Raw genomic sequence first — 24,163 nt, 5'->3', positions numbered from 1 at the left:
CAGGTGCACTTCAGAATCTGTTTCCTTCACTAACCTGGCAGTTCCCTGGAGGAATAATTTTCTATTTATGTTTATGCTAATCCTCAGCTTCCATAACATTACGGCAACATAACAAATACAACTACAAAAGATTACTGAGTGAGGGAAGAAAAACACAAATCAACCTGTACTCAGAAGAGCTAGTACAGATTTTTGTTTGTCTTATTTCTGTCTTAATCTTTCCACAAAACATTTTTGTACCGCCTTAGTATTATACTGATCCTCTGCCTGATAACTTCTTTTTTATCTGTCCCACTGGAAAGGAAGAAGGGGGGAAAAGTTTTGGTAACTATGTAACTCTCATAGACTTTAGGTGGAGAGAGGGTACTATTAATAACTAAAGGGGACAACCAGTACAAATACGCATTTCCTAGGCGTATGCTTGCCTGTTTATATTCATGTATCTTCTGGGCAACTGGGATCAGTGTTCCTACCAAGACATCTTCATCTTGGAATATCCTAGACTCCAACCTTGTTATCCATACATTTTCATAAAGCTGGTTCCAGATAAAAAGGAAGGGCTCTTATCTTTGGGAGGCTGTTTGTATTTAGTAATATAGTTCCTTTGCAATAAACCGGAATATATACCAAGTAAATGGGATGCCTTTTAAAACTATGGCAGAAATGCCCTGTATGTTCAAGAGTAGGGCAGTTTCCAAGATAAAAGGGTAGAAATAGTTTAACTAGTTACGAAATGCTACTTGGGGCAGGAACATTTATTTTTTAATTCCTCACTCCAAAGGCCATGAGTTTTGTAAGATTAATATTGTGACTCATCTTTGGAAATGTTCACCCTTTCACAAGAGTACTATTGTAGGAATATGTTATATTTCTATTTGTCTTAAAGATTTTACAGCACACCTATATGTGTTTAGTATTTAAGGACCAATTATCAGTGCAGCAGAACACTTTGGAAATCACAGACACACTACATAACAAGTATTTGTTTACAATATAGAAAGTTTTACAAAACACATCATTGACCATACAACCTAGCAGTGATAATCATTAGAATTTCTTCACATTAATTACAAACTTTGGTATAGAGAAAATGGTAGATAGATTTTTGTAATTGCTTATCATTGTCTAAACATAGTAGCAAATAAGATGTACATCAGTAGGTGAATAGAACAATGGAATAGTATTTAGCAGTAAAAAAGATTAAGCCACAAAGCACATGGAAGGAATAGTAAATGTTTATTGCTAAGTGAAAAGAAACCAATCTGAAATGGCTTTATACATATTATCCTAACCCTGTGACATTTGGGAAAGTCAAAAAGTAAAAATCTGTGGTTCTTAGGATTTTAAGAGGAGAGTGAAACTTTTCTGTAATTGCAGATGCATGCCATGAAAAGCTTGGAAAACCATAGAATGTCCAACAGCAAGAGTGAACCAAGCACAGACTAGACTCTGTGATAATGGTGGGTTGGTACAGGTTCATCTGTTGTAACAACTGTACCACTCTGGTGCAGGGGTGACTGTGGTGGGCTCTACACATATGTGGGCTGAGGTTATGCAGGAACTTGCTGTGCTCAACATTCAGTTTTCTGTGAACTTAAATCTGGTTTGAAAATTAAATTCTATTAAAAAATATAAACTTGCTATCTTAAATTTAGACTGGCTTAGTCTGGAGAACTAAATGGGAAATTTTTATGTAAGTTTTCATCTGTGCAGCTTCTATGTAATGTCTTGATATAGTTGGCCCTTCTGTCAAGGACACATAGGCTAAGAGAAATACATTTTACATTTACATATTTTAATATATTCAAGTAAATTTTAAAGTCAGTTTTAAAGTAAACCTCTGAAAAAGGGTGGAGCCACATATCTAGAGTTTTCAGGCTTTTGAGCTTCCAATTGGGCTCCTTTGCTTATTTTCAAGCAGGGTTATTCTTCTAAGACTTAAACTGTATGTTTCTTACCACAGTTTTGTTCACTGTCATCTATTGAGCTGTAAGCTTCATAGGGCTCGTCCTATAAAGATGTACACACAGTTTCTTTTATATTTCTAGAGCCTAGCATAGTGAATGCATTTATAAATATTAGTTGAATATTCATAAAGTATTATAAATAAATATAGGTGCTTATTTCCATTTAACATAATGATTGAAAGGAAGCAAGGAGCTTCTAAATATGATTTGGTCATTTTCACAAACTTATGTAGAATTATGGCTTAAAAATTGGCACATCTTCACCAAAAGTTTTGTAAGATAAAGTATATACTTTGCCAAAGTAGTTAGAAACCCTCTGAGGGGGAAAAATGTGTGTGTGTGTGTTTTTGGGACCAACCTTCAAGAGCACTGGCTAGCTAGCAATGGTGGGTGCACTTCTTAGCATTAGAGAGGCAGAAGTAGGCAGATCTCTGAGTTTGAGGCCAGTCTAGTCTACATAACAAGTTCCAAGATACCTGGCTACACAAAGAAACCCTGTCTCAAAAGACAAAACAACAACATGAAAAGCACTCATGCCAGGCACATGTGTGCACCAACACACACAAAAGCAGAGCATTCACACATATAAATCAAATTGAAAAAGAAAGTATGTGAGGTGCTAGACTTTACATGTGATAAACTTAAACTTGTATCATCAAAACACATTTTAAAAGATCGTCTGTTATATTATAATCCCCAACAATGTTATTATATAATTTTAGAATTATGATTCTAAAGTAATTGTAAAAATAATTGTCCAGATCATGTAGAAAACAGTAACCTATAATTACCACCTTGTTTAAGAAACTTTTAAGTATACCTACAGATGTTATCATTTTATAGTTACATAGAAATTAGTGAACAAAGACAGTGGTCCTATCTTACTGAAGGTTGCATAATTGGCCATCATATGTGACAGCAGGAGATTTTTCTAATGTGAATGCGTGTGCGCACATGCCTATGTGCTCGGGTCATTGTGAAGACCTGCAGAGGTGTTCGATAATGTGGAGCTGAAATCACTTCACACTGTGAGCTTCCTGATATGGATGCTGGGAACTGACCTCCAGGCTCCTTCACCACCAAACTCTCTCTCCAAACATAGAACTAGAATTTTAAAAGGAGTCCTAACATTGTTAAAAGTTATTGCCACTATATACACCTTTATCAGAGATGGCTCAAAAGTGAAGGGCATGGCTGCTCTTTCAGGGGACCCAGGTTTACTTCCCAGCATCTACATGGAAGTTCACAACCACCTGTAATTCCAGTTGCCAGGAATTCAGCACAGTCTTCTGGCCTCTTTGGGCACGAGGCTTCCAAGTGGTATATAAACAAACATACATACATACACACGTACATACACACATACATACACACATACACACATACATATGTGTGCAAGCATGTGCGCGTGCTTGGATAAAATACCTGTAAGCATAAAATAAAGTAAAAATAATTTTAAAAATTTATTATAAAGTACCAAGTTGCTTCTATTTCTGAACAGGTTTTTGGTTTTGTGTATCAGTATTTGTGAAACTTTGTCTATTATCTTAGCCATCAAGCTGTGAAAACATAATGATTATTGTAGAGTACAAGTTTTTTAAGTGGTTCTCAGAAAATAACTAGAGATTATAATTTGGAATTTAAATTAAAATGGATTCCTTTTTGATTTTTGTATACTCTGACTATCCTTTGCAAAACCATCTACTATAATAAAAGATTGTAAATTTGAAATTGTTTTAAGGGTATTTTGGAAAACAAATATGAGACATATCAGTGGAGTGCTATGTATGACCTTCGCTGTTAATGACTACAGTCAAGAAGATCTAAGCCATCTGAAGCTGCTTGAAGAGACAGCTGGCTACACTGGTTAGTGTAGTGTTTGTGGAGCACAGCGGCCTGAGCTTAAGTCTGTGTTCTGCCCTTTACATGGCACAACACATTCGGAAATTACCTAAATTCTGAGTCTCTTTCCTTGTTTGTAAAAAAGTGGGAATTGAGATATTTCCAGGACCAAGAGTCAGTAAGGACTACATACAACAGTACTCAACTGGAAGTCAGCTTCTGACTTGAGTAGCATCCTCGTTGTCTTCATTCATCATCACAAGCATAATGAAGGCTAGCACCATTATTAGCAGTTCTACAAACTACTGTGGTCTTGAAAGTAAGGAATTTGAAGGAATTGATCTAATTACAGAATGAAAAAGAATTATGTCCTAATTTTTTAAAAAAATTAATGAAAACAGGTAGATTTTCAACCTTAACAGGGTCCAACTAGAAGAAGGGGGAAAAAAACTCAAAATAATTATTCTGAGAGAGAATGTAACAGATTATCTGAACAAGTATTAGAACTGGGCATAGTGGTGCATGCCTTTAATCACAACACTCCTGAGACAGAGACAGGGGGTCTCTTTTACTTGAAGCCAGTCTGATCTACCTGAACATTATAGGCCATCCAAGATTCCATAGTGAGATATGTCTCAAAAAAAGAAAAACAAACAAAACAACAATAACAAAAATTGCATTAGAGAACTAAAAGGTCTAACTAGGAATACCACAGTACAGAGGATAACAACACTTACTACCTTAGAGAATAGAGTTCAGGTTTAGGAGAACCTACAGATTTAGAGGAGAGGCACCATGGACCTGATCACTATATGAGCACTCCGTTAGAAGGCTGGCTTTGAAGTACAGTGTGAAGAGAGAAGAGATGAAACGCTATAAAGACTGGGTTATTCCCATAAAGGCCAGCATTAGAGCATTGGTTGTAATCAGAAGATGGGGAGAGGGGATGGGAGGTGGGCACTTACTTGTTTTGTTTTTTTTTAATGGGAGGGTTGTGCATTTTTACACTTTGAAACTTTTGTTGTAAGATTGGCAAATAGAATGCCTTGAACACTTCTGATTGGGTGTACCCACCCAACTCTACAGGAATACCTTTAATTAGTATCTGTTCTAAGTACAACATGACAGGGAACAAGATGAAGAAGAGCACATACTCAAAATCCATTCCAGAATCTGAGTTGATAGTCTCATGGTTTTGTTCATCTCACACATATAGCTTCCTACGATGATGAACATTAAAAAACTAAACAGAAATCTTTGCTTTTGTCAACCTCATATTGTAATATAATTATAAAAAAATGTGTTTTGGAAGAAAAGTTAAAAGAAAAAGAAGAAAGATATGTAGGGAGGTAAGAAAATTGCTCATGGAGACTAATTTGAAAGTGATAATTTGATTAAAGACAGGAAAAATTTCTAGACTTGAGGCTGTAGCCATCTAAGCAAGAGCATTTTTGGAAGAAAAGTAACTGGAAGGTGGGAAGGTATGGAGCAGGTCAGTGTAACTGAACAGTAAGTGGAGGGAGAATGTGAGATCACTACGTAGGAAGGCTTGCAGAGCCTGACACACTGGGCACTAGAGGAAAGGTGAGAACACAGCAGCTGCCATTACTAAGAAGCATTAGGGTCTACTTTAGCTTGATAGGTAATGAAGTCCATAACGGTGCATGTTTATCTAGCCAGTTCTGAAAATATCAAAGATAAAGATGGATTGCAATTGAAAATATCCTATGTTAATTATGTAACCATATCTTTAAATTCAGTCTTTAAGACTCTGTTTTTAAATTTGTAGTGATTGAGTCATCCTTTTTAAAGGTTGCTAGCTGAATGTTAATATAAAGTACCATCTTCTCATAATGAAGAGATCAGAAACCTTAATTTTATGAATTCTTGCAACTAGAAATAATAAATTCATGAAGTAACTTATCTTGTCTATGTAAACTATAGACTGTTTTGCATCTATGCTTCTACAATAGAATTAATTACTAGATCTATTTTCCTATTCCCCATAGCGATTTTAAGTTTTAAAAAATATTTGTATTTTGATATTTTTTGTGGTTTATTTTAAAAGATGTGTTTTATACACTCTTCTGAGACATTGGTGTGGATGTCATATGTGGTTGAAATCCTTTTTTTAAAAAAGCCAAACAAGTTTATATTAAAGATATAATGTATTTGTAGTGACTGTGGCAAAGGGCTATGAATCATAAGAAAAATATTAAACCACGAAAAACACCCTTTGTCCTGCAGATATTGATCCTCCCGTGAATACAGTAATTCCCAAGTGGAGTTTGTATAAATCTACTTTGCTATATTTTATCCTCTGCAAACATTCAAAATGCTTGCAGCTTTTTCCTGGCTCTTTTTTTTTTTTTCTTTGACATTTAATCAGAAGCATGCCGCATTATGGCATAGTGGATCTTTAAACAAAGGGCCAGGGAACCTGGATTAAGAATTCTAACTATGCTATGTACAAATTCAAGTTCCTTAGTCACCAACAGTAGCCTGGGGTGGTTACTTTTGTTGTCTGTACTGGTACCAAAGTTTGTTAATTCATTTATTTCAATTTTTTCTTTGAAAATACAGTATATTTTGAGACCTTGAGGGTTTTTTTTTGGTTAGTCTTAGGTTCATTTTACTGAGTATATGAAACATGTAATATAAAATGTAAACATTAGCTTCTTGGTATTGTAGTTTTATTTATCTTGTCAGTTTTACATTGTGAAAATCATTTTATCTCTCGATTTTATGTCCTATCTTTCGATTACAGGAGACTTAAGTTTTAAACCCAGGGCTTCATGCTTGTTAAGCAAGTATTAAACCACTGAGCAAATCTCTTCAAGTCACGAAAGTCTTAATTATTAATAAGTAATTAACAAGAAAAAAATATTTGGATAGCATTACAGCTCTTTTATGTCCATCCAAGTCTAATTATTATCTAGGAAATAATTTTTAATTGCAGTTTTGGGAATTGTTTTGTTTTATTTTGTTTTGTTTTTAGATCATTTTATGTAGACCAGGCTGGCCTTGAACTCACAGAAAAAGATCCTCCAGTCTCTACCTCCCAAGTGCTAGGACAAGAGGCAGGTGCCACAATGCCCAGCTGTGGTATTGTATGGATGTAGTATCCTCACATCCCATGGGTTCCCAGGGTACATTAACTCTACACTCACAGTGTTTATCTGACTGCTAGCACCCATAGTGGTCAACAGTGTGGCCTGTAAGGTTGTGCTAGGCCCACAATGCGTATATACTGTTGAATGCCTTAAAGTGAGTGTTGTACTACATTGTCATAAATGAGATTGTGCAATACTCCAAATTACGTAAGAATCTACATTTTGAGTACAGGTTTTCTAAATTAAGACCATAAATTAGTATTAAAAAAAATAAACCTATGTAGAAAATTAGTACAATTTTGTTAAATCAGTTAAAATATCTTTCAGGGAATTGCCAATGTGATATTTTTTTCAAAAGTACTTGACAATGTATAATCTATCCAGTTATTTTATAGAAATGTACAATTTTCTGCAGTATTCCTTCAGACAGTGTTAATATTATAGCCTCTGTTGTCATGGAAACAAGTCTCGGAAGCAGCCTTAGAGGCTAATGATTCTGTGCTGTTGCTATGGATAGAAACAACTGAGACTGTTGCTAGTCATGTGACCAAGATATTTAAAAACAATAACAGATCTCAATCGAGCTGATCTTACGAGTGATGATACAAATAGAGCAGGAGAGGAATGGTATAAGGGCCATTGTTTTCTACTTGATTTATGTGGTTATAAAGAGTGTTAGCCTTTAAAATGCTATTATCCACTCTTTTCTGAAAATAACCTAAATATAATGATTACTTTGTAATGCCTCAATGTTTTAACCATACATGTTGATGCATTATTATACTTGACATTTTCCAGTTTAGAATTTTATACAGCTCTTAAGCATTTTTTCACATTCTCAGATGTATTTAAATCCTCTTTATCCTTGCTCTATTTTGTAAAACCGAGTATTTGTCTTTCCTCATGAACTTTCATTTGATTATTAGGGTTTATTTTAGGCCTGTATTTTTGTTTCAAGTAAATTAAATGGATATTGTTAATCTGTTTATCATTTGTGGCTTGGATATTTTATTTATTGCTAGGTCATTTTTGAGTAAGTATCTACATGCTGAAGAGGGAAGAGGTAGGGGCATATAGAATTCTTAACTCCAGGTGTCTTATAAACTGTGAGATAAGTTGCCATTGGTTGTTTTAGGGATTTTTTTTTTTTTTAAAGAAACAGTATTTAGATACTCCCTTTGGTGATGAACAGCAATGTGGAAGTGTAAGGTGAATAAACCCTTTCCTCCCCAACTTGCTTCTTGGTCATGATGTTTGTGCAAGAAAAGAAACCCTGACTAAGACAAATTGGTACCAGAATAGTGGGGTATTTCTGTGACAAACTGACCATATTTTGGGAGGGACTGTGGAAGGACTTTGGAACTTTGAGCTAGAAGAGCCATTGTGATATTAAGAGCTCTGTGGGATGTTTGGTAGGAGCTTGGAAGATAATGTTGAGAACAGTGCAGAAGATGGAGGCCTGGCTTGTGAAATTTCAGAGGCAAGATTAAAGACTCTTGTCAGAGCTGTTGCTATTTTGATTGTGAAGATTCTGTGGTTTTAGTTAGCTGGAGCTGAAGAATCAGCTATGATTAACAAGATACCAGAACTACTAAAGCCAAACCTTTGCATTACTGGGACTGTTGATGCTGGTTAGCCAGAGATAAGAAATTAGTGGTGATTAAGAAAAGGCCAACATCACTGAGGTGATATATTCTGGGAAGTGTTTTCTGAGAGCACAAAGAGGCTGTCTTCCAGAGATAGCTAAGGTAGTAAGTACCTCATGCTGCAGCTGTACTTGGTAGTGCATAAGAGTCACTTTTTTTGAAGGCATGAAGGGGTCAGGAAGAGCAGCAGAGGCTTGGCACTTTGAGAGGCCATGAAAGGCCACTGGTAAAGGTGCAATCTCAGTTTGCAATTAATGTCCCAGGACTGAAGGGGTCATGCAAAGGAGTTTAAGCTTGGCATAATGAAGGGAGCCTATGAGAGGCTATGGTGAAACCTAGCTGCAGTGGAAGACAGCAGTGTTTTGGAGATGCCATTATCATAAGATGACCACCAAGAACAGCAGCAGCAGTGGAGTACAGGCAGCTGGAGCCTAGAAGAGAAGGTGTGTGCTACAAAGGGCAGAACTGAAGTGACCCAAGCCCTTGGAGGAGCCCAGAAGATTGTGAGTGGATCTAAGATATTGGATGGTTAGAGTTTGATTTTGCTTTTGATTGTGACTGTGCCCTGATATTTTCTCTCTTGAAGGAAGAACGTATTTTAGTGGAGCCCACAGTTAAGAGACTTGGAATTGTAAAAGGACTGAATTTTAAAAGAGAGTGGATATTTTAAAGGGATTGAAATTTTAATATGTAAGAATTTCTAAAGACTGTAGGACTTGAGGATGAATACGAAAGTAATGGTTGAGGCTTAATAGGGATGTGTTTGTGTGTGTCATGTTGACACAAGCTGGAGTTATCACAGAGAAAAGGAGCCTCCCTTGAGGAAAAAGCTCCATGAGATCTAGCTGTAAGGCATTTTCTCAACTAGAGATCAAAGCGGGGAGGGCCCAGCCCATTGTGGGTGGTGCCATTCCTGGGCTGGTAGACCTGGATTCTATAAGAAAGCAGGCTGAGCAAGTAGAAGAAGCAAGCCAGTAAGCGACATCCCTCCATGGCCTCTGCATCAGCTCCTGCTTCCTGACCTGCTTGAGTTCCAGTCCTGACTTCCTCTGGTGATAAACAGCAATGTGGAAGTGGAAGCTGAATAAACCCTTTCCTCCCCAACTTGCTTTTTTTTATATAGGGGCATATAGAATTCTTAACACCAGGTGTCTTATAGACTGTGAGATAAATTGTCATAGGTTGTTTTAGGGATTTTTAAAAAATGAAACAGTATTTAGATACTCCCTTTGGTGATGAACAGCAATGTGGAAATAAATGAAAGGTGAATAAACCCTTTCCTCCCCAACTTGCTTCTTGGTCATGGTGTTTGTGCAGGAATAGAAACCCTGACTAAGACAAATCCTTTCCAAAGAAAGTAGATTCTAGAACAGAACAGGCTCTGAAAAAGAAGGGTACAGTGAAGTTTAAGTGTAAAATAAAAAGAATAATGGTTTGTCATAAGGGATGTGGGGAGCAACTGGTGTGTGTGTGTGTGTGTGTGTGTGTTGTGTTTGGCTTTAACATTTGAGGTGAGTGTGTAGTTTTACCTAATTTTACATGAACTGTAACTCTTATCTTAGTATTTGGACTCCAAGTGAGCAATAAACTAGTGCAGAGAGCTTTGGTACTATTAGACCATTACCAAGGGACTGATACAACTCAAAACTAGAGCAATAAAAACACACTAGGAATCTCTTAGAGATGATAGATTCATTCACAGCCTTCATTGTGCTCATAAGTTTCATATGTGTTAACCCATCAGATTTCGTACATTAAATATGTACTTTGGGGCTAGAAAGATGGCTTTGTGGTTTGAGAACATTAGCTGCTCTTCAAGAAGGTCTTGTTGGTTCAGTTCCCATGTGGCAGCTCACACCCATTTCTCATTCCAAGGGGTCTTACACCCTCTTCTGTCCTCTTTAGGTAGTGCATATTTGTGGTGCACAGACATACTTGCAGCCAAAATACCCATACACAATAAAAATTAAAATATGTAGATTATATTAGTCATGCTGCAATAAAATCGCTTATAAAATTGTACAATAATTTTAAGAATCATAATTATTACAACTTGGTGAATATGGCCAGTTATTGCAGCACTATCACTTAGTTAAGATTTCTCTGTTTTATTAGATTCGGTTAATTGTGTTTGGGGGATAAGGGGAATGGGATGGGAGGGTTGTGGAAAGGTAACTGAGAAGGGGGGCATCGTTTGAAATTAAACAAATAAAATGATTAATTAAAAAAAAAACCAACAAAGTGAATGCTGCTGTATACTATCAGGAAGTGCTTAACTTCTATCTGTCCTATACTGATAATGCTAGCTCTGATCCCTTGATTAAGGTAATATCTGTTGGGCTTATCTAGGCTAGTATTTTGAGGAGTTACAGGATCTTTGTGTGTGTGTCCCATCCAGATGTTCATCAAGTAAAATGAAAGTTTCACTTAGCAACTCCAAGAAGTTTAAGCATCCACTCCTGTTCCTTAAACTATAACCTGATGGCTGCCAGGTGATGATTCTGTAATTCCACCATTTCTTCTATACTTTCTGTTAGCATTTTATTTCAAGGAAATCCACTGTGTTTATCAATTCATGTATTTGTACAATATGGGCTCTCATTTTAGTTATTGCGTATTATGCCACTGTTGCTCTTCAGTGAATGGTACTGTTGGGGGAGATTATGGGATGCTTAGGTGGGTTCAGCCCTGCTGTAGGAAGTGCAGTAGGGGTGGGCTTTGAGATTTTATATCCTCATTTCACTTGATGGTCTCTGAATGTCTGCGTGTGGATGAAAAATAAGACCAGCCAGCTTCCAGCTCTTGGCCAGCCTATCACTGCTTCCTGTCATTGTGGACTCAGCCCTCAGAACCATAGAGGAAATAAATGTCTTTTTCCTTAAGTTTTCTTTTTGTCATAGTATATTATCATAGCAAAAGAAAAGTAAGTAATGTAAAACAGCTATTATTTTGAGTATCAGGTGCTTCTCAGGTGGCAGCCCTTTGGGTTACTTTTAGGCCTTTTGACATCTGTTTTGTTTTGAATATTTATTCTGAGGCAGTAAGTACTTACTTGTACTCACTGAAGTCTAGCACTGGAGCCAGCCATTTCTCCAAGGACCTCTCTTTTGTTTTCTTATTTGAGTGTGGGTGTTTAGAAATCAAGATCTCAGTAATTGTGTGTGTGTGTGTATGTATATATACATATATGTGCATATAAATATGTATATGTATATACGTGTGTGTGTTTGTTTGTCTTGGCCTTTGAGGTAGTAAGTGTTCCTGGTTGTTCTCCTTGAGGCAGAGAAATACATGTATGCTTGTATTTAGCTTTTTTTCTACATGTATTAAGAAATCATATGTTTATACCAGTAGTTCCAGTTTTTGTCTAGAGGTACAGGTCCATGCTCTCCCTTTCCTAATCTACTTTTCTCTAACATGAGAAATCTCGATCCCATTGTCCTCTATATACTTGTGTATTAGAGTGAAATCTCCCTTGGTGAAACACTCCATCACTGTCACCTTCCTTCCTGATCAAGCAACTACAGATGCTTTTGTCCTCCACTGGAATCCTTGAGCTTTAAGCCGAGCCCATATTGACCCCATGTTGATGTGATTCTCAGCCCACTCAAACTGTGTTTGGAAAGAAAATAAGAAATTCAGATAGCAGAGTCCAGCAATTCTAGTTCATTTATCAGTGTTAATATTTTTTAATTTTTATTTAATTATGTTTTACACTCCAGATTTTATCCCCCTCCCGGTCCACCTCTGACTGTTAAACATTCCATACCTCCCCCAACCCTCATCTCCACAAGGTTGTCTCCCTTCTCTTGAGGGTTAGGACCATCTTCTCTGACTGAGCCTAGGCCCTGCAGTCCTCTGTTGTGTATGTGTTGGGGGCCTCATATCAGCTCGTATATGCTGCCTGGTTGGGAGACCAGTGTCTGAGAGATGTTGGGGATCCAGGTTAACTGAGACTGCTGGTCCTCCTACAGGAGGAAGGGTCTCCCTCCTCCTCAGTTTTTTCCAACTTTTTCCTAAGTCAACCACAGGGGTCAGCATCTTATGTCCATATAAATATCTACATTTGACTCTTTCAGCTGCTTGTTAGGTATTTCAGAGGATATGATAGGTCCCTTTATGTGAGCACTCCGTAGCCTCAGTAGTACTGTCAGGCCTTGTAGCCTCCCCTTGAGTTGGATCCCACTTTGGGCCTGTCACTCCTTTTCCTCGGGCTCTTCTCCATTTTTGTCCCTGCAGTTCTTTCAGACAGGAAACGGGTTAGAGTTTTTGACTGTGGGATGGCAACCACATCTCTCACTTGATGCTCTGTCTTTGCTGGAGACGAGCGCTACAAGTTCCCTCTCCCCCACTGTAGGGCATTTCATTTAAAGTCCCTCCCTCTGAGTCCTGCAAGTCTCTTTACAGTTAATGTTCTCACTGAAAGTCAAAGTTTCTTTAGAGCATATTTATTGTGTTAGTTTTGTAAAGGATGTGCCAATGATAGATGATTTGTTTTGTTTGGTATGCACAGATCTACCTCTCAACTTACGGTTATTGTTATTAGTTGGAGAAATCAAATTCAAAATCAAAGCAAGAGTGGGAACAATAACAATCTTGGCCCAGTTAATGTTTCAAACCTTTCTTCTATTTTCATAAATTTCATCTCTTTTAATATTATAATCATTATTCCTCCTGATTATGAACAACTATAGATTATTTTAATTGCTTTATAGCAGTTAATGTTAGTGGTCAATGTTACTTAAGACCTTTGAATATTTAGGATATTAGACAATTCTATAGTTATAAGCCTGTTCTAAAGAGTAACCTTAGAAGTTTATATTTTCTTTTTTAAGTTGTTCCTTGAGAATAAATTAAACTAAGTAAGAGTTCAGGCATTTTTGTTTTATAGACTGTGGGTGTTTACTGCCAAATTACTTTTTCTAAACTTTCTCCTCCCCTTTTGTCAGATTGTTTCTGTCACATGAAGGTAACCAGTGTTAGTGGGATAATGACTCGACAGGGACACTACACTAGGCAGACATTAGGAACACCATTGTTCTTGGTGTTTTAATAGATGGATTATTTTCAATGATACAAATTCAGTTTAGAGATTTTTAAATATTTTTTCTGTGGATTTATAAATTCATTATTTGCATAGTAGGTTAATTTTTTTAATTTTAATGTGAAAAGTGGAAATAGTCAAATAACTTCTGGATGCTAGAAAAGCATCCTGTCTACAAAACAAGTACATCATAAGTAGATTGTGATTGTCTTTATTGATACATCTTACAGAACAGACCTTAATCATAGACCCTGCCATTATAAATTAATGCCATAATTGTTGCTGGAATAATTAGGTCAGTCTTACTGCTTAACTAACTAAAGTAATATCTTACTAAGTTATTGACTTATTAGTTGTTACAGGGAACTATAATTTACCTTTATGGTACAACTTTCTGTTTGTTTTCTTTTATTTGGTGTTTTTTCCTGATTTTTTGTCATTGATGGTTTTAGCCCACAGAAGCTGTTCCTCCCTCCTCTCCCATTGTCCCTGTGACCCCTGCCCTGCCAGTCCCTGCTGAGAGTACGGTCGTCCTGCCCTCCGCACCACAGGTCGTTATTGCCTTTTCTTTATAACCATTTAATTTGCTTTCAATGTTTTATTTGTATCTTTTAAAACTGTTGAAGTATTTTTTGTTAATTATTAATTTGTTTTGACACTAGTTAGTATGTAAAATAGGTTGAACATTTGCCATTGTATTTGGTAGTCTATGAAATAGCGAGCATTCTGAACGTATAGTAATGAACTTTTGGGAATTGTTAACATGCCTTTATACTTGAAACTGTGTTTATGAAAAGTTTTATAAATCAGTCTAATTTTTTAATTTAATGGCCCTATTCCTTTGTCAAATTCATTCTTTTATATGGCACTGTTTTTCAGTGTATATTTGTCTCCTTTGGACATCTTTAGCCTTTTTTTATTTGGTTAAATGCCATACTGTACACTTATTAAAATAAGTTGTATCTCAATTATATGAATACTCCTCTATTGTAGGGACAGGACCTCGTGTAGTCTGTTAGCTTTGATCCTGGTGGTCCTGCTGCTGCCACTTCCAGAGTGCCAGGTATAGATGTGTGCCATGGTGCTGTGTGTGAGAGAGCCATTTACACGATCTTCATAACTTCTGTCAGTTCTGTGACAGAATAAAACCATAGACAAATATCAGGGAATTTGATAAGTTTTGACTTTTAGAATCTAACTAATTGCAGGAAGTGGTTTGTTGACACTTCATTGCTATTGCACACAGTTATTCTTAAACAGCACAGATTAGCAGTGAGTGCGCTGTGTAAAACATTGATGGCCTTCAGTTTGAGAGTTTGCAGTGCCATTTGAAAGGGAAATGTGTTCATAGATATTTTTGCTGAAATTGATGAGTGACATGATCTAGGTGGGTAAACAATAGTGTCTAAGAGAACAATCACAGCTTAACAGTGCCCACTGAGAGGGAAAGGAGGAACAGTTGTGGGCACTCACATCTTAGGGCTTCCCTATGCTAAAGTCTAAAAATCAGTCAGAATAGCCATACTAAATGAGATTCCAGAATAAATCCTTAGTATCATAGCAAGACTTAAGCATGTAGTGACTGAATGATACTAATACTGTGGCTTCTGGAGAGCCTTTGCCTTTCGTGGAAATTATTTAGAACTCAGTCATTATGAAATCACCATGAATTGAATAGGTAAATCCAGGTATATATTATCTCCATATTACAGAGAGTGAGTAGTCAGCAATCTAAAAGTTATTAAAACATGATAAAGATAAATGTGTTTTTAAGTGTCTAGTGGTAATTCCAAAGTGGATCTCAAAGGTTATTCTACTTCTTTCACTTTTTATCTTAAAATAATTTGCTAGAATCCCTTAAAATTTTTTACAAGTCTCTGCTCTGTTTTTAATTATGAACCTGTCCTTTCTTTAGATTTCTATCATTTACTTACTCGGTGTCCCTAACAGCATTCTGCCATTATTGTAAGTTATATACATAGTCTGACTTGTTTTGAACTCATTCCAATAACTTACTACTGTGTAACAAAATAGTTCACTTCACATGATGAAATCTGTTAGCAAATCTGTATTACTAGAGTAGCAATAGTTCTGACTTGGGAGATTTCTTGATTGATTAAGAGTCTAATATAGGAGGAATGGCTTTGAGTCCTGACTTCAGTTCCCAGCCAAAAAAAAAAAAAAAGAGAGAGAGAGAGAGAAAAGGTGTACGCACAGTAACTTTCACATAATCCCCCTCATACTTTGTACTTAACTTTTGAGAGAGAGAGAGAGAGAGAGAGAGAGAGAGAGAGAGAGAGAGAGAAGGAGGGAGGGGGGAGCGAGAGCACAAGAGGGGGCAGAGGGAGAGAGAGAAAATAAACAAATTTAAAAGTCAGTGAGTAGCTGGTTTTAATTCCCAGAGCTGGGGAGGCAGAGGCAGAAGAATCTCTGAGTTCAAAGATAACATGGTTCTATATAGCAATCTCTGGAACAGACAGTACTACATAGAAATTCTGTCCCAAAAAATCAAAATCAATGAGCCTATGTATACAAGAAAAGGAACACCCTCAGTTTGCCTTATAAAACTATAAACATGGCTGATGTTCTTAGATGATAGTAATCCATGCTATATATGAGAAGAAGCTCATGGATTTGTCTCATTTTTCAAGATAGGTATTGTCCTTGGTATTAAGTTTAGCACATTTATTGTAAAAACAAAACGATAGAACACTGTTCCCACTAAGTTTTGAAGCATATTTTTTTAAGGAATGTGTACCTTAGAGTAGAAGGCTGGCTCAACAATTAAAAGCTACTACTCTTACAGAAGACCAGGTTCAGTCCTGGGCACTAAAGTTAGGTGACTTCAGCTACAGGGCTTTTGACACCCACTTATGGCCTCTACAGGCACTTGATTCACAAATACATACAAAAGCACACACACTTAAAGAAAAATAAATCTTCATTGTCATCAGAGAAGTTTCTTCTTGCAGTAGATGGGACTTAACACAGAGACCCACAGCTGGACAGTGTGCAGAAAATGAAAGACCATGAAGCACTTGGCCCTAAAATGGCATGTCTTCATCAAACCCCTCCCCTTGTGGCTCAGGGATCAGTGTTGAAGAGGCAAAAAATTGTAAAAGCCAGAGAGATGATCCCAAGGAAACAGTCCTTTAGATGCACATGAATTCAGAGACTGAGACATCACTCAAATTACATTCAAGCCACATAAAATCCCAGCAGAGAGAAGTAGAAATGAGGTCCAAGAAGCTCTTTGCAGTGATACCTGTTGAGAGCTAGAAAATCAGTGTGCTCCAGTGTAGTGACACTGGGTAGGTATATCAGCCACACTCCCGGGTAGATCCCACACTCAGAAGTAGTTGACTAACAAAATGCATGCCATTGATTTTTGTTGTTGCTGTTACGGTTTGGTGGTTTTTGTCTGTGTTATTTATTTTGTTTTATTGGGTTGTTGGGCTTTTTGTTTTGTTAAGTTTTTGTTTGTTTTGAGAGAGGGAGGGAGCACATTAAGTTGAGGTGGGGAGAATATGGGAAAACTTGAGGGGAAAATGTGATCAAAATGTATTATATGAAAGAATGTAAACACATTAAAAATGTTATATAAAAATGAATCTTTAAAAGAATGTATAACTTCTTAACCTTGTCCTTTTAGAGGCATCAGGATGTAATAGAAGCTGTTCAGGCAGGGCTAGTATTTCTGTGATGAAACACCATGACCAAAAACAAGTTGGGGAGGAAAGGAGTTATTTGGCCTAAACTTTCACATTATTTTTCACTAAAAGAAGTCAGGACAGGAACTCAAACAGGGCAGGGACCTGAAGGTAGCAGAGACCATGGAGGGATGTCACTTGCTGGCTTGCTTCACCTGGCTTGCTCAGCCTACTTTTTTACAGAACCCAGAATCACCAACCCATGGATGGCCCCACCCACAGTGGGCTGGGCTCTCCCATCAATCACTAAGCTAATGCCCCACCACTTGCCTACAGCACCATTTTATGCAGACATTTGCTCAGTTGGGGCTCCCCCTCTCAGATGACTTTAGTTTGTGTCAAATTGACATAAAATTGTTCAGCACAGTAGTAGAAAACAAAAGATTCAGAATTTAGTCTTGTCTTTGTCACATAAATTATACTTTCAAAATGTTACGCTCCTCAGTAAGGGAGAAGTTAGTCACCATATTTCATAGTAACTGTGAGGTTCAGGTCATAACCCCAAAGAAAGATTCATAAATGTATGAATTTTTTAAGACTATATTATCAAATGGGCACAATGGTGCATTCTTTTAATACTGGGAATTCTTTTAATAGTGGCACTGGGAAGGCAAAGGCAGGAAGATACCTGTGAGTTCAAAGCCATCCTGGTCTATATAGCAAGTTCTAGAAAGGTCAGAAAACCACAAATACCTTTTGTGGATGCTTTTATCTTTTACAGTGCTTGCATGTTGATCCTATCGTTTGAACTTTAAAAGCTGACTACAAATGGTACAGTGCAAAATAAATTGAATGACTACATAAAATTAATAAAACATCTTGAACTTAATTGTCTGATCTAAACCCACTTCCTCTCTGCAACACTCATTTCTGGACATGTAAGAGCGGAAGAAATTTCAGAGCTCCTGTTTCTCACATGAACCAAAGCATATGATACATAGTTCTTTCTGCCAAAGATGCAACCACTCATCTTTTAAGATTCTAGCTTTTTAACCCAGAGGCATATTTCTGAAGTTTCATTTACAGTCAAATTTGAAAAATATTAAGTGGAAAATGCTAGAATCCGTTGAGTCAAATTTTACATAACCTTTATTTTACAGTAGTGTTAACACTAGTTCTATTTCTTACTAATTACTCCTAATCTCTTTCTGTGACTATAGACTAAACCTTCTTACAGGTATCATAGATATGTTACACACACACACACACACACACACACACACACACTATAATACTAGTACCTGCGCAATATCCCAAAAGATATTCCTTGTGGATCATGGTGACTTAAGTATATACTAATACCATAATTGACTTTCCACAAGAGCAACTATAAGTGAGGAAAGTTAACAATTAATTTCATTATGGCAGTATATATATGGCTTTCTCTCTCTCTCTCTCTCTCTCTCTCTCTCTCTCTCTCTCTATATATATATATATATATATATATATATATATATATATATATATATATATAAATGAGAGTAATTTCACTAACGGTATAGTCTACTGCAGAGCATCCTATGACCTCTGGACCTTTCAAATTTTACAAAACATAAGAGTTTAAATTAGTGGATCAGTAGTATTGTTTAACTTGATATATTTTCATTTTATGAGTAATCTTAAAATAGTATTTGTGATATTATCTGGATGAATTTTCTTTGTAATTGTATACCGACACTTGACTGAAGTTCCTTTTTTCTACTTATTATTTTTTAGAAAAATGTTTAGTTTTGTATTGGGCTCTATTTTCAAATCACTACAGGTTTATAAAGTTGCAAAATAGTACAAAGATGTTTCACACTTTACCTAGATATACTAGTTGGTAAAACTTTAATTCAACTACATTTGCTTTATAATTTCTCTTACTGCATAAAATATATCGTCATTATTATTAAACATGTCTGGATTTTTGAAGTTTAATATAGCAGCAATCGCTACAAGATACTTTATTAATTATTAAACAGTTCAATAAAATTGACCGTCTTTAACTGTTAGCAGTGACACAGGTCAGATTCTTCACTTTTGCCAGACCTTTCTCTAGACTATCGTTTGTCATGGGGCAGGTATCCTTCCCTAGCCTCTAAGAGATTGTCCTTTGTAGTAGTAATGATAGATAAATATGTGTACATTTTTCTATGGTTTATGACATGTTTTATTTATGTTACTTCTGGGATCCTTATACAATTCTTTGGTAAAGAGTTTGAATATTCATTATGGTTTAATGTAATCAAATATTTCACTGAATTGCTGTGAAGTTGAGATCTTGGACCAGGTTTTGACATATAGTATCTTCTGAAGTGAGAGGTAGAAAGTAGGATTTTCTTTTCTTATCTAAAATAACAAGAAAATAGAAAGCAGGGGCTACTCTGGCCAGCATAAGACCTTGACAACCTTAATTGGACAAGAGGTAACATGAAATGAGCAATCTTACTTACAAGGAGCACTCAAAAGAGTCTGTGTAGACTTCATTTTAAGTTTTTACTGCAACTATATAAAACTAGTTTATTTTCTGTATCATACTTTATGTCTTCTGTGAGAAGCAACCTGTCCTTGATTTTTGCTGGTAGAGTAGAAGCTTTAACTTTGGTGCTATATTTATCTATTTGCGTTGTGCATTTATCTTCCGGAGCAACTCAAATTGTGCTCCTTCCTTCATTGCTGTTATTACAAATTGGAAAAAATATAAAACAATATTTTAACAAATACCATGTCTATATCTATAATTAATAAAATTAGAAAAGTTTAGGTTGGCAAGTAATTTATATATCAAGATAGAGGTCTCCATTTTCTTTCTGATATCATTTTATATTTTACCATTTCTTCAGGTGCCTAAACTTGAGGTAGTCAGACCATTTCCCCATTTGAGTTTCATGTTTACAAGCTCTTATTTCAAGTGACCTTTTATGGCATTGTTATACTTTTAAATAATAAAATGTAACATGAGCAAACAAAAACTAAACATGTTAAAACTGGACAAAAAAAAAAAAACAAAAACAAAGAGTCCAAGAGAAGGAGTAAGAATCAGACCCACTTGGAAATCCCCTAAGAATACTGCACTGGAAGCTGTCCTGTAGGCTCAGGGAGACTGGTGCAGACCCTTGCAGGCCCTGTGCATGCTGCCTTAGTCTGTGTTCATATACGCTTTGATCATGTTGTTTAGAGGGTATCTTTCATCTCCTTAGGCTCTTTCTGTCTTCTCTTCTGTGGGATGCTCTGAACTCCAAGGGAAGGGATTTTATGGAGACATCTTTTTAAAGCGGAGTAGTCCAAAGCCTCTTACTATCTGTTATGACTTTTTTTTTCCAAATTGCTAGGGTTTCTTAATGTCATGATAGATTTATCTACCAGATGCTAGACTGATAAATTTTTAGTTCTTCCTTAACATTCATGGTTTGTTTTTCTCCAGTTTTATGGTTTTTAAGGTTTTCCTTCATGTATGATCACTCTTTAAATTTTACCTGTATATATAGACAACTTATTCTCCATTGTTTAATTTTAAGTTAATATAAGATTGAAATTGTTTATATATATTTCAATGTTATAAATTATTAGGACAGAGTTCTATACAATAATGATGAATTGTTAACAAGCATCTAACATGGTAATAATTATGGTTAATATATTAATAATTTAGGAAAATTAAATTTCCATAAATACCTACCTATTATATGATTGATACAGGTAAGCAAAAGAATCCAAATGGCTTTTTTTTTCTTTCCATAGTGGTTGAAGATTATAATTTCCTTTGTAACTTTAAATGGCCTTCTCTTTCTTCTCTAAAATTGCTTAGGTAGAATACAGTGAAGCTGTATCATGAGCAGGTAAAAATTATCAGTCTGAATAATCTCATGCCACTGAAATGAACCATTTTAACTGTCTGTAAAGGTCTCTCTCAGATTCCTAAGTTTGCTTAGTAGTAGTTTACAGGTAGAATTTTCATTATGTTTGATATCATTAAATCATCAAATATAGTGTACATATATAGGGTTGCAGATAACAAAGTACTACTGATTTATTTTAAACTGCTCCTTTTATACACATAGCCCAAACGGAAACTGTGTTGTGCTTATTTATCATGATCGTTCAGATGAGTTGTTGGCTGACGGTAGTGTATCATTTGAATTCTGTGTGCAGCTCAGGCTGTTCTTGAACTTGAGATTTCCCATCTCAGCTATGTGAGGGGTTGCAAGGAGGTGCCGCCCCTACTGGCTCAGATACTTTATTTAAAGTAACCTACAGAAAGTTGAACATGGTGGTTTATTCTAGCATTTGGGAGGCCGAGGTAGGAGCATTGCCATGAGTTTGAGGCCAGGCTGGACTACATAAAGAATTCCAGATCTTCTTGAGCTATACAGTGAGCCTGCTTCAGAACAACAAAAAGCAGTTTATCATTTGGAAAAAACTGTGTTAGAATGTGTTTTCATACAACTGTGCTGTATAATTGGGGTTTTGTCGTTAGATTTATTTATTTGTTTGTTTGTTTTGTTTTTTCCAGACAAGGTTTCTCTGTGTAGTCCTGGCTGGTCTAGAACTTGCTCTGTAAATCAGACTGACCTCAAACTTAAATATCCAAACTCAAAGATCTGCCTGCCTCTACCACCCAAATGCTGTGTAATTCTTTAGTGGATTAATATTAGCATTTAAATATCTCTCTGAAAATTTATTTAAAGGATAGTCATCTTTCATATTCAGTTAAATGTTAAATTTATCACTCTTACAAAAACATCTTTAAATATTCTGAAAAAATAATGTTGAGAAGAATTTATTTCTGGTTTGTTTTCATTTGATAGTTGATTTTATTCCTTGGTATCATCCACGTTAGAAAAATGAATTTTAATTTAACAGGAAACCAGGTTTTTTTTTTTCATTTCAAACTTACATAAATGCTCATTGTTTTACTTGTTTTGTGTGCTATAACAAACTATTATTATGTGAATGGTCTAAAATAACATCAAAAAGCAAGAATTTCAGCCCAAAATAATCTAAGGTCTTTACATGAAGAAATATTTCTATTTTCTCCAAATTTGTGGCAGATAGTTTAATGTTTGTTCTAAGGAGACTCTTTTTTTTCTTACTTAAGATTTATTTATGTATTTATTTTATATATGTGAATATACTATAGCTGTCTTCAGACATGCCAGAAGAGGGCATTGGATCCCATTACAGAGGGTTGTGAGACACCATGTGGTTGCTTGGAATTGAACTCAGGACCTCTGGGAGAGCAGTCAGTGCTCTTAACCGCTGAGCCATCTCTCCAGCCTTGATTTTATTTTTTTATTTTTCCAACATTTAAACAATTCATTGTTGGCGGATTTTTTTTCTGGGCTGATAAAATAATTGGAATTTTTATAAGATCAGATGAAATAAAATACCTGGATTTCTATATTGCAATGTAATTTTGTTTCACCAAAGAATGTTAGCTTTAAGGGAAACTATGGTGGACTTCTTTTAAAATTTATATTTGTATCTGTTTCAGTAGAAATAAAACAGGGGCTGGAGAGATGGCTCTGTGCAGTTGAAGTACTTGGCATGTAAGAGTGAGCAGCAAACTTCAGCTCTCTAGAGCCCATCAGAATCATGATGGTGTGGCATCCTGTCAGTAATTCTAGCCTTCTGGATTTAGGAGGCAGGATCCCTAGAGTAAGCCAGGTAGCTAGACAAGTCACATAAGTGAGACGGGGATTTAATGAGAGAGCCTACTTCAAAGAATACCATAGATGAGCAGTCTAGGATCATTCCAGACATTAACTTCATACCTCCACATGCATGAGTTCACATGTGTATCACATATGTAAATATGTACATACACTTATATGAAAAGTTTTCAGAAGCAAACCTAGTTATAACTATTTATACTTCATTTCCCCTCATTTGGCTCTCTTGATTAATGTATCTCACATGAATGCATTGTTTAATATGTAGAAAGCTCATTAGAAGCATACATTTAGAAATGGCAAGCCCCTGGGAGACTGTGTCAGAAGGACTACAACACAATTCTCTGTCTCACAAAAACAAAATGAAAAGTTAATAGCAAGTCTTTGTTAAGCTGTTAATATTTAGAACGTGATAATGTAGTGTGTTAGTTTCCTTGCTACACTAACACTTTACAATTCTTTCTTCACAGGCAAATCCTCCTCCAGTGCTGGTTAACACAGACAGCTTGGAGACATCAACTTATGTAAGTTCTATTTCACCACCAGATTTAATTAATTCTGTCCTTTTTGTTGTTCATTTGATGTAGTCACAAACACCACAGCATTGTTTTTTATAAGAAATTTTACTTTAGAATTTCTGCTTCATCGTGATGGTACACACTTGTAATTCTGGCAACAGAAATAGGGGCAGATAGATCAGCCTGGGCTCCATGGTGAGTTTGAGGCAAGCCTGGACATTATGAAACCTGGTCTCAAAAATTTTTTGTTTCTAGCAGTATATAACATAGCCATAATTGATAGTAAATGAAATCATACTATCTTGTTGTTTGGTTGCTATTGTAAATGGAACAATAAGTTCTTTTAATTTTGAGTTTATAAATAACTTTCACTAAATGCTTTTGCATACTCAATAATTTAGAGGTTGGGTTTTATTTTTATTTCATATGTAAGAATAGCTGGATGCATGTCTGTGCACCATGTGTGTGCAGTGCCTGAAAAGGGTACATAAGTTCCCACCTGAAACTGGAGTTACAAGTAGTTGCCAGGGACCTTGTGGGTGCTGGGAATTGAACCCAGTCTTCAGGAAGAACAGCCAGTGATCTTAGCTGCTGAGCCATCTCTAGTCCAACTCATAATAATTTTGTGTAGTTACTTATATAATGCTTATATAATAGTTGTATAAGTCA

At 36.0% G+C, this 24,163-nt stretch overlaps 1 protein-coding gene across 7 annotated transcripts in view; it reads left to right on the top strand.

The window, feature by feature from the left end:
* Positions 1–24,163, top strand: part of DLG1 (discs large MAGUK scaffold protein 1) — a 194,378-nt gene that overhangs the window by 88,733 nt on the left and 81,482 nt on the right. For 4 of the 7 annotated variants that reach the window (XM_080919610.1, XM_080919611.1, XM_080919609.1 and 1 more), the window contains exons 6-7: positions 14,065–14,163; positions 23,447–23,500. In XM_080919610.1, the coding sequence (XP_080775736.1) occupies positions 14,065–14,163; positions 23,447–23,500 (153 nt within the window). The remainder of the gene's footprint in view (positions 1–14,064; positions 14,164–23,446; positions 23,501–24,163) is intronic. The other 3 variants (XM_080919614.1, XM_080919613.1, XM_080919612.1) reach the window with 1 other exon arrangement.

Source organism: Micromys minutus (assembly GCF_963924665.1).
Source record: "Micromys minutus genome assembly, chromosome: 7".
Classification (NCBI taxonomy): Eukaryota; Metazoa; Chordata; class Mammalia; order Rodentia; family Muridae; genus Micromys; species Micromys minutus.
The sequence above is the reverse complement of the archived record's forward strand: the minus strand, read 5'-3'. Positions and strand labels throughout refer to the sequence as shown.